Consider the following 14,178-nt stretch of genomic DNA (forward strand, 5'->3'; position numbering starts at 1 on the left):
GGGCTGAGGACTGAGCCCAGGCGTCTCGCTACAGAGCCCAAGCCCTTGACCACCCGCCACACTGCCTCAGTGGAAGATCAGATGTTTGTGGACTATTTTTTCCCTCGAGCAGAGCTTTAAATGTGTTTAAATGAGGGAGAAGATCCTGCCAGCAGTTACTGAGGCCGCCACGCCCATTTGACAGTTCGAACTTCCCGGTGTGATCACTCATGGACACTCCTCCATGGAGGGGGAGGTGGGCGTGTGGGGCCTAAGTGCCTGCTGATTCCAGGTCCTGGGCAGCCACAGCGCTGGCTCCCTGATGGGCTAGGGCCCCAGGCACCCTGGGGCAGACCCAAGCCTGGGGGAGGGTGTGCCTGGAGGCTCTGTGAGCTGGGGCACCCAGCGCCTGCGTCCAGGAGAGCCCTCCGGGGATGCCCACGAATGCCTGGTCTTCTTTAGACCCACTAGCCTCTTTAAGGCATCAGGTTAATCCCCCGATTTGTGCGTGACAAAAGACTCCACTTTGCGTAATTAATCAGCACTTAATAAGGCCCTGCTCACATCGCTGGGTCTCGTGTGGGGAGAGGCAAGGAGGAAATGGGAAGCGCTGTGCGCCATTCATTTGCTCAAACGCTGATTATCACTCCCATTAATGTGACAATGACTAGGAGCAGTAATAACACCAGCCACCACGCCCCAGAGCCCACCCCGTGCCAGGCCCACAGGGTGCAGTGCAGATCAAGGCCAGCTCTTGTTCATGAGGACCTCAGGGCCTGTTGGTGGTGGCAGGTGAACAGATGGGTCACTGTAATGGCCAGACAGAGGCTGGGCTGAACTTCAAATGAAGTCCTGGGTGGGATGGAAAGCAAAGGAGGCTTCCAGGAGGAGGTGGCATTTGAGCTGCAAAGTGAAGGATGATGAAGCTCGGACTGACCTTGGTACCACATCAGCTGCTTTGACAGATTCTGAATTCCCTCATTTCTTCCCATGCTTCTTACAAAACCTCTTCTTGTCTCTAGGCAACAGTTTTTAGATTTTTTTTTTTGGCGGGGGGGTGGTTTGGCTTTTAAAATTAATTTTGTGAGTGTGGATAGAAAGATGCCTAAACTCACCTTCCCAAGGTACCTAAGAAAGTATTATTGGACAGGATGGCTGCAGGAGGGAAGAGAGTCGTGGCTTCACGAGACAGTCTTAATTTGGGGTCATCGTGAGCCCCTCCTCACCCACAGGCCTGGCGGAGACAAGAAGACGGTGCACACGGAGGGCTGGGGCTGGAACACGCAGCGCCTGAAGGTGCCCAGTTTCCTCGTGTGTGTTCTCAGGGATGCCCCAGAACAGCCTGCTCTGAACTTGAGGCCAATAACAGTAACGAGTTGAGGGTTCCATAGCTGACCCTGTCCCCTTCGCCCAGAAGTTACTAAAAGGGGTGGCCCGGGCCTGCAGACGCTCACAATGACCAGGTAAACCCAGCCTTTTCCCCTGTTAGTTTTATTCCCTCTGGTGTCGACGTGGAGACCTTAAGCTGAGCGCCTACACATGCAGGACACTGTGCTAAGGGCTTGATGAAAACTCCCACGGAGTCTCACAACAACCCGCTACAAACGCGAGAACACGGCGTCCCCGAGACGTGCTGGGCCCGGAGCCAGGGTCACACCGCTAGTCAGCGTCAGAGCTGGGACGTGACGTCAGATCCGCTAACCCAAAGCCCAGGCGCTTGCCCCTTGTGCCACCCCGTTCCCATCACTTGCCGTGTCCTCGTCACTCACCTCCGTTAACATCACGAGGCCCAGGAAATAGGAGAAGACCGACAGGGCCAGGATGAGCAGCTCCCGCCGATAGCCCCTCCGGAAGACCTTGGGATACATGTCTACCACAGCGGTCACCAGGCTTTCCACGCACACAAACTGCAAGGCGTAGAAGTGATGGTGTGAAGCCCAAGAGAAAGGCCCTGGCTCCAGGCAAGCACGGCAGCCCTAGACTCTGGGCTTCCTTCCCACCGGGCCTCACCTTCATTCCCACACGTACTCATCCTGATGCAGGACCCGAGAATAAAAGCAGTAACCCCGGCACTTACAGAACTCCGGCAGGCCCACTGGACACGACGACCCTGAGGCTCAGAGAGGGGAACTGACCTGCCCAAAGTCTCTCAGCAAGGAAGTGGCAGAGTCAGGACTTGAAATGAGGTCTCTTTACGCTAAAGCTAGAATTCCTTCTCCCCTGTGTTGCGTGTCACACGCCTATGTGCTGGGCCCTGTGCTGCAGCCAGTGACTCAAATGAGATCCAGCCTCTGCCTGGGAAGCAAGAAGGGAGTTTCTGCAACTGTCCTGAGAGCTGAGGGCTCTGCTGTTGGCAGCCTCTGGTCAGTCTGTGGGTGGGACTTGAGTTGCTTCGTCCTCCAGGCCTGTGACATTTCCCCTGCCGTTTGCTTCTGGTGGGCGGGTGACCCTTTGCTGGTGGGGAAGGCAGTCAGGTGAGCTAAAATCCAGCTTTTGTGCTTGGGCTGGGCAGGCTTAGATGGCAGAGACTGAGCCACTAAGCATCTGTGTCCTGCCATGCTGAGACAGGGCCAGGTACGGGATCCGTGACACTCCTACTCACCCACCAACACCCAGCCCAAATATCCCAGCACTTCCCCCCCAACCCCCCCCCCCCCCCCCACCGCCGCCGCCGGGTCCTCCCAGCACTGTGGGCAGATCTCCTTCATGAGCCATTTCCTGACTGCTCCTCCTTGCCTCCTGCTTGGGCAGAACAGACCTCCCCTCTCTTCCACGCCCAGTCCATATCCCTCATCCCGTGGGGCCCACGATTGCCCCTAATCTGTCTCCTTGCAAGAAGGTGAGACCCCGGAGGGCAGAGGCCACATCATTTTCATCTATATCCAGTGGCACAGAGGAAATGCTCAGAAAATGTTTAATAAATGAATAATAACAATGGTGAACACATGGTGCTTGTTGTATGCCAGGCTCAGTTCTAAGCAGTTAACAAATATTAATTGATTTACTCTCTAGGTGTTAAGTCCTATTATTATTCCCGTTTTGTAAATGAAGACACGGAAGCATAGGGGTGTAAGCAACTTTCCCTGAGATCACAGAGGTATAACATTTTAGGGCCTGAATTTGCACCAGGCAATCTTGTTCCAGAGGCTGGGCTGTCGCTGCTGTAGGCACCATGCCCCACCCCCCTTCCCTGGAGCCATTCGTTGGCTCTAAATCCTTTCTGGTTCACGTCTACCTCCTCAGGAAAGGGATTTCCATCTTCACTGTGCGAAGGGACTGTAGCACAGAGAGGTGAAGTGACTCGCTTAGAGTCACACAGCTGGCAAGAGTCATGCGGCTGGGACTCAAACCCAGCCCTGTCTGACTGTAACACCTGGACCCCTAGCCTCCAGCCTGTCCTGCCTCCATGGCAAGGCTGTGCCCATCCTTTCCCCAGGGTCCCCAGGGAAGGAAGGAGATTCAGGGGAGGCTACTGATCTAGCACCTAAATTTAAGTGACATCAGAGCAGGTGGGCTAAGAGGCACACAGACCTGGGTGAATGTCCCAGCAAGTCACTCAGCATTTCTGAGCCTCAGTTTCTTCCTCTGCAAAATGGGGATAACAGAAGAGGACCCCCAGCCATGTGGTTATCATAATTGAGAACCGAGGACACAGCCCAGGCACACAGCCTGTGCCATTCAACTTGGGAGGAGCAGAGCAGCCATCCGGGCCAGACGGCTCGGCCTCCAGACCCTCTTTGCAAACCAAGTATCTCAGTCCTAGTGCCGGCCTGGCTCAGCCCAGGGACTCACCGGGCCGAGGCCCAGCCCCCACACCCCTCTGAGGAGGCAGGCCTGTCACTGTCACACAAGCTGCCAATCCCTCCCGAGGCCTCTGCCCGCAACAATGGAAGGGACAATTATCAGCAAAAACACCCGGTTGCTTCTGCAGCTCGGCTTAGCAGTTTCTGAGAAACCATCCGGGGAAGAAATAGGACTTGGCTGGATTGACAGACACGCCAGTCACGGGGCTTGGGTGCCTAGTGACTCACACAAGGTCACAGGTGGGGGGTGGGGGGGAGCACCTCGCCAAGAGACACCTGTCTGAGAGCAGAGAGCCTGGCTTTGGCTGGAAGACCTTCTCTGGGACTTGTAGGAAAACCAGCCATGATGGTGCAGCCGGGCAGAGGGCAGATTTCTGGGACTGAAGAGAGACTGTAGGCCACAGGATTCTGGCAGGAAAACGAAGGAGAGGATTGGAGGAGGGTGGGAGGGTGGGCTGGGGTGGGTTTTACAGTGTGAGAGGATGTAAGTGCATGTATTCGTGTGGAGAGAAAGGAAAATGTGCACAGATAAATTGCTAGTTCTAACTCCACACCCTTCATGGAGGAAGGCAGGCTGCCAAGTGGAGGGTGGGTCTCGGGGAGGCCCGCAGGCAACAGCAAGAACAGAGGCAGGCGGGTGAGACATGGGAGGACGCGGAGCTGGTGGTGGTACCCAGGACTCATGTAGCTGCCTGGGGCATGACATGGGGGCCCCAACGCAGAGATAAAGGAAGGAGGAAGATGCTTTTCTATGTCCCCAAGTCCTCCGGTATCTGCTTGGTCCTGATGACCAGGACCAGGAGGTTGTGTATAGGCCCCAGAGCAGCACCTGGCCTTTCTGCCCTTCTGGCTTGGGCTCCCCGCTTACCTGGCTGTCCAGGCCCAGGAAGATGAGCATCATGAAGAACAAGGTGGCCCACAGTGGGGAGAGGGGCATCATGGTGACGGCCTTGGGGTAAGCGATAAAGGCCAGGCCAGGGCCTGGAGAGGAAGGAAAGAGAAAGGTGCTGAGTAGAGTTCAGGGCCTCATTCAGTTGTTACTTTAATCCAACATATATTGAGTGCTTTCTTTCGTCAGGTGCTGTGCCTAATTTTCACCCAAATAAGGTAAATCTCCCAGCCACCCCATCTATTGGTACTATTATGATGCCCATTGTGCAGATGAGCAAGCTAAGGCAGAGAGAGGGAAACAAGGGTCTGGAAGGGTCAGGATTTAAGCCCAGGTTGGTCTGACACTCAGACCTTTCTTTGCACAGACCTGTCTCTACTCTTCTTATGGTAGATGAGGGGAGAAGCACGGCACTCTTATTAAAATGCTGGTTCTCAGGCCCACCCCAGAGATTCTAATTCAGTCGGTCTAAGGTGAGGCAAGGACCAGGTACCCGATGATTCCTATCCTAGTAGTTAGGAGTCCAGGCTTGGACAAATGCTGGTCCACCCAGGCCACCTCTTCCTTTGGGCTTCTCCTCTCATTTTCCTGATCCACACTCACTTCTCTTGGCTGCTCCCAATACAGGGCTTATTAGCACTTCCTCAGGATGAGCTTTATTAATGTCAAGGGTGAGATTCTGATGTTCTAGCCTTGTAGCACAGAGGCCAAGGGGGTTCAGATCCTCCTTCGTTACTGTGAGCTCTACCTCTGTCTCCTCAGCTAGAAAGTGAGAACAACGGAGACCTACCTAATAGGGTGGTTTGGGGAATTCAGTGGGATGATGCAGAATATGGAAAGCACTTTAAAAGGTAAATGTTCAGAAAAACTCATTCTGATCATTTTCTACATTAAAAACAGCCTTATTAAAGTCTAACTTACCTACAGTAAGCATACATTTTAAGTGTACAGTTCAATGAGTTTTGAAAAGTAGATGCAGATCACGACCACTGCAATCAAAATATAGAACACTTCCACCATCCCCTGGGGTCCCTCTGCAGTCTCTCCACTCTCATTCCCTGTCTTTGCACTGGGTAGCCACTGATTTTATTTTATTTTTTTCACTTTAGATTAGCTTTGTTCATCTAACCTAGGAGTGGAATTACTGGGTCATGTGGTAATCATACGCCAAACTGATGTACAAAGTAACTGTCATTTTGCATTCCTATCAGCAACGTTTGAGAGATCCAGTGGTTCCACATCCTTGTCAACACCTGATATTGTCAGTCTTTTAAATTTAGTCATTATAGTGGGTGTGAAGTGTTACATCATTATGCTTTTAGTTTGTATTTCCCTGATGACCAACAATGTGGAGTATCTTCACATATCTTTATTGTCCATTCATATATCATCTTCTTTACCCTTCCCCCCATGCCGCGACTTGCAGGATCTGTTTCCCCCAACCAGGAATTGAATCCAGGCCCTCGGCAGTGAAGGTGCAGTATCCTAACCACTGGACCACCAGGAAATTCCCTATATATCAAAATTTTCTTTTGTGAAGTGCCTCTTGAGTTTTTGCCCATTTTCAATTGGGTTGTCTCCTTTTTATTGAGTTGTGAGAATTCTTAATATATTTGGGATATAAATCCTTTATGAGAGAAAAGTATTATGAATATTTTCTCCAAGTCTGTGGTTTGCCTCTTCATTTTTTTAGTTAGCTCTTTTGAAAAGCAGAAGTTTAAAACCTTCCAATTGTTTTTTCCTGGCATAAAAAAAATTACACTATAGATTTTTGTTTATTGTCTTTCTATCCTGTGATCTTACTAAATTCACTTATTGTTTTTTGTAGGTTTCTTAGGATTTTCTATGTGGCCAATCATGTTGTTTATGAAAGAAGACAGTTTTTATTCTTCCTTTGTAATCTTAATACTTTTATTTTTCTTGCCTCATCATACTCTCTAGGAATTCCATTACCATATGGATTAGAAATGGAGACAGCATACATCTTTGCTTTGTTTCTGATTTGGGGGGAAAGCATTCAATCTTTAATAGCCAGGAAATTAACACTGGTATACACTATTAATTAAACTATAGACCTTATTCACATTCCACCAGGTTTTCTCCTGTATCCTTTTTTTCTGTCCCAGTATCCAATTCAGCATTCCACATTGCACTTCATGGTTGTATGTCTTTAGTCTCCTCCAGTCTGTGGCAGTTCCTCACCCTTTTCCTGTCTTTCATGACTTTGATATTTTTGATAAGTACCAGTCATTATTTTCCAAAATGTTCCTCAATGTGGGTTTGTCTGGTGTTCTGTCATTATTAAACTGAGGTTACACATATTTTTGGCAAGAAGACCACAGAAGTGATGCTGTCTTTCTCAGTTTATCATATAATGGGACACAAGATGTCAATAAGCCTTAGTACAAGAGATGTTTACCTTGATCATTAGGGAAAGTTGGTGAATGCCAGTTTTCTTCACTATATAGTTACTATGTTTCCCTTTGTAATTGGTAACTATCTTGGGAAGGATACTTTAAGATCATGGAAATATCCTCTTTCAAGTCAAAGCTTTACGCATTGATTTTATCATCCATTGGTGGATCTTACCTGCAACAATTATTCCTGTGGTGTTTGCCTAATGGGTTTATATTTTCTTCATTCCTTCTACATTTACTAATTTTTCTGTAAGAAAGAGCTGCCCTGTCACACCCACTTATTTATTCAATTTTTATTTTATTAATTTCAGGTATGGACTCCTGGGTACTTAGTTTATTCTAGGGGCCATAATCCAATACTATCGTTATTTATTTTGCTATTCAAATTGTCCCAGGTTTGGCCATTAGGAACTTCTTCAAGTTGATTCCTGTGTCTTTTTGACATACTTCCATCCTTTTTCTAAGCACTTTCTTATTTGGGGGCACCACAAAATGTTCCAGCTTCATCTTGTCCTGCTCTAGCACTCAAATCAACTGCTTCTCCAAAGAGCTCTGGTTCCTTATACTGGAAAACGGTGTTTAAAAACCAAGATCTGGCTGCTAGGTATGCTGATTGCTACTGGGGCATCACTGCTCATAGGCCGTCTCAGCACACAAAGCTAGGAAACGCATGTGTACATTTACCCACACAAACATACATGCACATGTGTCTATAGCTACCTGTATATATATTAAAACCATGAACCCATACTGATACCTCCAATTCTAATACAGTTCATTCTAGCTTCTTTACTTTCCTTATTTGTAAGTTCTTTTTCAGGCAGTGAAAAACCAGCCTCTAATGATCTATACTGACTAGTTTGTTCAATCCCAACACACACATGTAATAGTTACAGAATTGCTAACCCATTTCCCTGCACCAACAAGGGCACAGTAATTTTTGTTTTTAGCCTTACAGTCTCCAGTCTACATACTGCTTCTTGAAATTCAAATTAGCTCTTTTCTTTCCCATTCTCTTCAGTATGGTTGCATTATTCATTTGTAACATGGTTAAGTTCATTTGTTACTATTTGTATTACATTTTGGTTCCACCCACAAGAGGCAACTATTTATTTTGGGTGGTACCTGAAACATTACTGTGGCTCTAAGAGTCAGAGCTAACATGGATATATACTCAGAGAAGGGGTGCTTGCTTCTCATCCTTATTTCTTATTCCTCCCCATTTTCTATTCCTTTTCTACCCACCCCCGTAGGTAACCATGCTCTTTATTTTCTAGTTTCTCATTTCTATATTTATTTTGCACAAATGAACAGACATATTTTCTTTCATCTCCTTCTTCCTTACATGATGGGTAGGATACCATATATACTTGCTTTTTAAACTTTGATACACACAGCTATTTAAAAAAAATGTGCTTCAATTTTCATTTACTTGATTATTTTTTACAGTGAATGAATGTTGAATTTTTCAGACTTTTCCAGTATCTATGGAGATAATTTTATGATTTATTTTATTTGGGCAATTAACGTGGTGTGTGATATTAATGGCTTTCTTAGCGTTAAATCAACCTTATATTATTCCTGCAATAAATCCTACTTGGACATGGTATATTACTTTCTTAATATGATTTTGGATTCTAATATTTTGGGTTTTAGTTAGCTAATATTTTATTTAGTAGTTTTGCATCAATATGCATGAGTGATATTAATCTGTAGTTTTCTTTCTTTGCATTGTCTATTAGGTTTAGGTATCAACATACACGTTTCATATAATGAGTTAAGAAAGTTTCCTCCTCTTTCAATGCTCTAGAATAATTTATAGAGCATTGGGCCTATCTGGTTCCAAAGGTTTGGTAAACTCCTCTGAGAAACCATCTGGGCCTGGTATTTTTTTGTGGGAGAGTTCCTCAATAATTTTCTCTGTTTCTTCTATGGAAACTGGCCTGTTTAAGCTTTCTAAATCAAATGGGGTCAATTTTAGCAATCTCTATTTCCCTAGGAAAATATTCATTTCATCTAGGTTTTCAAATTTATATGCAAAGAGGATTGCAAAGTAATCTCTTATGATTTTTAAAAACGTCTTCTGCTTCAATGGTTATTTTCCCTTTGTCATTTCTTATTTTGCTATTTGCATGTTCTCCCCAACCGCTCTCCCCTTTTTTTCTTGATCATCTAGTGATTTGCCTATTTTTATTTCTAAAAACCTAGAATTTTAGTTTATTATTATTTTTTTAATTTTTATTAGAGTATAGTTGATTTACAATGCTGTGTTAGCTTCAGGTGTAAAGTGAATCAGTTACACAGATATTGATACATACATCCACTCTTTTTTAGATTCTTTTTCCCAAATAGGCTATTACAGAGTACTGAGTAGAGTTCCCTGTGCTATACAGCAGGTCCTTATTAGTTATCTATTTTATATACAATAGTGTGTATATGTCAGTCCCAATCTCCCAATTTATCCCTCCACCCCCTTACCCCTTGGTAACCATAGGTTTGTTTTCCACATCTGTAGCTCTATTTCTGTTTTGTAGGTAAGCTCATGTGTTCCCTCATTTTAGATTCCACATGAAAGCGATACCATATGATATTTGTCTTTCTCTGTCTGATTTACTTCATTCACTCAATATGACAACCTCTAGGTCCGTCCATGTTGCTGCAAATGGTATTATTTCAGTCTTTTTACGGCTGAGTGATATTCCGTTGTGTGTATGTACCACATCTTCTTTATCCATTCCTCTGTTGATGGACATTTAGGTTGCTTATTATTTTTAAAGAACCAGATCTACTATTTCTCTATTCTCTACTTCATTACTTTCTGCTTGTATCTTTATAATTTTCTTCCGTGTGCTTTCTTTTAGTTCATTTTGTTGTTGTTTTTCTTATTTTCCTAAACAGGGGATGTAATTAATTTTCATTCTTTCACTTTTATTGAGAAATGTGTTTAGTAAAGTTTTCTCTTATTGTTGCTTTATTTCTATCCCTGTCTCCTTGCATCTCCTGCTAGTTTTTGCTTCATGACGATTATTGCCATGATATTTAGTGCATACATTTTTATGGGTGTTATATTTTCAACGTGAACTGTGGCTTTTAACATTAAAAAGCATCCTCTGTCATGCTTATTAATTCATTTGGGCTTGAATGCTACTTTGTCTGATATCAGAATTGTTATTCTCTATCCCTTTATCTTTAGGCTGTGCGAGTCATTTCGTTTTGGTGTGTCTCTTGTGTACAGCATATACAGGTATACCTCAGAGATGTTGCAGGCTCAGTCCCAGACCACCACAACAAAGTGAATATCACAACTGAGTGAGTCACATGAATTTTTTGGTTTCCCTGAAAATATAAAAGTTATGTTTACACTATACTGTAGTCTACTAAGTATACAATACCATTATGTCTAAAAAAAAGTATATAACAATTTAAAGATACTTTATTACTAAAAAATGCTAACCATCATCTGAGCCTTCAGCGAGTCATAATTTTTTTGCTGGTAGAGGGTTTTGCCGCAATGTTGGTGGCTGCTGACTGATCTAGTGGCTGAAGGTTGTGGTGGCTGTGGCAATTTCTTAAAATAAGACAACAATGAAGTTCACTGCATCAGTTGACTCTTCTTTTCCGGAACGATTTCTCTGAAGCATGCAGTGCTGTCTGATAGCATTTTACCCACAGTAGAACTTCTTTCAAAACTGGAGCCAATTCTCTCAGATCCTGAGAGATCCCTAGGATAAACTAAGTACCCAGGAGTCCATACCTGAAGTTGATAAAATAAAAAGTGAATAAATAAGTAGGTGTGACTTATTGGGTTGGATGAAGTTCACCCTCTGGCAGATTCTTTCAAAGGCCTGAAGATTGCATAAATCTGTAAGTTCTTGTATACTGAAAATGGCTTTTCTATAGTCTTCGCATTTGAAGACACAGCTGGATATTAAATCCTTGGTTCACACTTCTTTGTGTAAATTAAAAAAAAAAAATGTTGACCCATAGTTGTCTTGCTTTGTATGTTGGTTTTGAAAAGTATGATGCCAGTTTAATACTTTTGCCATTATAAAAGTTATTTGATCTTTTTTTTTTTTTTTTTTGGCTTGGAAGCCTTGAGGTTTTTATATTTATCTTTGAAAGCTAGTATCTTTACCAGGATGTATTGGAGTTGATCACTCTGGGTTAATTTTCCCTAGTACCCAAGGAGTCCTTTCAATGTGTATATTCAGCTCTTTTTCTGTTTCGAAAAAGTTTCCTTGGTTTATAGTTTTAAATATTACCTCTGTTTCATTGTTTTATTTTTTTTCTTCAGGGGCTCTGATAATATAAATATTTTTCTTCTTTGCTGGTCTTTCTTCTACTTTTTTGGAGGGATCATTTTACTTTTTTATGTCATTTTCATTCACTTGGTTGTTTTCCTTTCTTTTTAAAATGCCTTTTACTGCGACTATTCTCCATTTGATACTTTGCAATTTATTCTTCATTTCTAAAATAACAATATATTTCCCTTTTTTCTCACTTTTTCCTTGATTTCAATCAACTTCCTTTTCATTTACTCCTGTTCTCCTCCTCATGCATTTGTTAAAAATTCTGGTTCAAAGAGTTTTTTCACATCCTCAGATGCTTGTTTTAGTATATTCAATTCTGTTTGGAGTGTTGACTTACACTTTTCTTCTATTTCATGGTTGGTTTTCAGAGGCACAGCGTGGTTCTTCATAGATATGTTGGAAATTTCTACTCCTGATTTTCCATAGTAGTTCTGTACATACTTGACTTTTCTCTTGTTCACGTTCAGGGTTTTTTTTAACAACAGTCCCAGCTTAATAGTGCCATCTTCTGCCAATATTACAAAGTCCAGGCACTTTGGCAGCCTTTTGTTCTGGTGATAGGGAAGGGTGAGAGCCCCTTTTCACATCCTGGTTTTATGGTTCTCTTGTTTTGCAGGTCTTTACATTTTATCTCCTCTTCTTGGTTTCCCTTTACCATCTCTTTGTAAAAGGGTGCTTTCCCCTAAATTTTTTGCTTTTTTTCTCCCCAAGAAGGTTTGTGTTTCAAATGGTGCCTCCTTTAAAGTGTGCCCGGGGCTTCCTAGGTGGCGCAGTGGTTAAGAATCCTCCTGCCAATGCAGGGGACACAGGTTCGATCCCTGCTCCAGGAAGATCCCACATGCCACGGGGCAACTAAGCCCTTGTGCCACAACTATTGAGCCTGCGCTTTAGAGCCCGTGAGCCACAACTATTGAGCCCATGTGCTGCAACTACTGAAGCCCACGCGCCTAGAGCCCGAGCTCTGCAACAAGAGAAGCCATGGCAACAAGGAGCCCGCGCACCACAACGAAGAGTAGCCCCCACTCACCGCAACTAAAGAAAGCCCGTGCACAGCAAAAAAGACCCAACACAGCCAATAAAATAAATAAATAAATAGATAAATAAATTTAAAGTGTGCCTGTCCCTTTAAATGCCCCTTGAAATCACACCTACTTGGAATCCCTTCTCATAGTCCCTGATAAGGGATCTGTCTGGATCTCTTCCAGTATTTTCAGATTTAGAGCAGATCTTATCTTTCTGGTGATTGCCCCAAATTATTCTTAGGTCCTTTCACTAGCCCCTATCTTCTGCCTGTCTCACAGTTTTTCTAGGTTTGCCTTTGCAGGAGTGACTGCGCGCTGGGATCAGAGATTTTTCTTTCTGCTATAATTATCTGCAGCTTCAACATTTTCTGTCTTCAAATTATGCAGAGGGCCTGGTTTTGTGTAGAATATACTTTTCCCTTCTTGTTTTTTTCTTGTTTGGGGAAAAAATTGGGATATAAGTAGCATACAGCTATCACTGTCCTCAGATATCCTTACTTTTTTAATTTTTAAAAGAGTTTGTGTAAGACTGATATTATTTCTTCCTTAAACATTTGGCAGAATTCACCAGTGAAACTAGCAGGGCCTGGAGTCTTCTTGGTAGAAAGATTTTTGACAATGAGTTCAATTTTGTTTGAAAATATATAGAGCCATTTAGTTTTTCTATTTCTTCTTGAGTCAGTTTAACTAAATTACATATTTTTAGAATTTTGTCCATTTAATTTACATTATCAAGTATATTAGCTTGAAGTTGTTCATGGTATTTCCTTATTCTCATTTTTCATGTCTGTAGGATCTGTAGCCATATCTCCTCTTTCATTCCTGATGTCAGTAATTTGTGTTTTCTCTCATTTTTTCCCTTGATTAGTCTTGCCAGGGTGTTATAAATTTTGCTATCTTTTCTAATATCAAATTTTGGCTTTGAAAATTTTCTCTATTGTTTGTATGTCTTACCTTTATTATTTCTTTGCTTCTACTTACTCTGAGTTTAATTTGTACTCCTTTTTTTCAGCTTCTTCCAAAAAAAAACTTCAATATTTTACTTTAAACCCTTCTTTCTAATTAGGTATTTAGAGTTATAAATATTCCTGTAAGATCCTACTGAGCAGGATGGGGAGGCTGCACACTTGCAACTTGCAATTCCACCAAATGGCGGGAACTCCTAAAGCAGATCTTGGTCTGATTCACACCCCTAGTCATAGAGCAGGCTTACCTCTTTGGCACCAGGAGAGACACAGGAGGGTGAGGCAGAAGAGGCGAGAGGCAGGCTGCACACTTATGGGCTGTGTGGCCTTAGGGGAACCACCTCATGCTCTGAGCTACAGAGTCCTCCCCTGTAACAGGCAGTATGAAGCCCAGGACTGCTGTCTATGTGAATGGCAACCCTCGGATCTGGGCACATTTCGCACAGCCACGAATGTAGGCTGCCTTGCAGAGGTGCTGTGAGCATTTCATGAGGTCATGTGTGGACAACCAACCCAGGGCCTGATAAGTGAGCTGGAGTAAATCAATTATAGTATATCCATTCAGTGGAATACCACACAGCCATTAAACTCGTGATTGAGATCTCTACTCACAGAGACAGAAAGCTCTCATGCTTTATCACGAAGGGAAAAATGCAACCTAACATGATCCAGTTTTCATTAATATAGATGTAGCTATATATGTTTGGGAAATCCTGGCACGAGAACCCCAAAATGTAGTCAGATACAGATTGGAGACTTTTTCCTTTGTCAACATTTCAACACTTTTCTACAG

General features: G+C 43.6%; 1 protein-coding gene across 6 annotated transcripts in view; it reads right to left on the reverse strand.

Moving 5' to 3' along the window:
* Nucleotides 1-14,178, reverse strand: part of SLC6A11 (solute carrier family 6 member 11) — a 119,238-nt gene that overhangs the window by 9,258 nt on the left and 95,802 nt on the right. For all 6 annotated transcript variants that reach the window (XR_009048746.1, XM_057705440.1, XM_057705439.1 and 3 more), the window contains 2 exons: nt 4,651-4,763; nt 1,749-1,886 (listed from right to left, as the gene is read on the reverse strand). Coding sequence is in view for 5 of the 6 variants with exons in the window: in XM_057705440.1 (XP_057561423.1) it covers nt 1,749-1,886; nt 4,651-4,763 (251 nt within the window). In the remaining variant the exon portion in view is untranslated. The remainder of the gene's footprint in view (nt 1-1,748; nt 1,887-4,650; nt 4,764-14,178) is intronic.

This window comes from Hippopotamus amphibius, chromosome 13 (genome assembly GCF_030028045.1).
Source record: "Hippopotamus amphibius kiboko isolate mHipAmp2 chromosome 13, mHipAmp2.hap2, whole genome shotgun sequence".
In the NCBI taxonomy this organism is placed as follows: Eukaryota; Metazoa; Chordata; class Mammalia; order Artiodactyla; family Hippopotamidae; genus Hippopotamus; species Hippopotamus amphibius.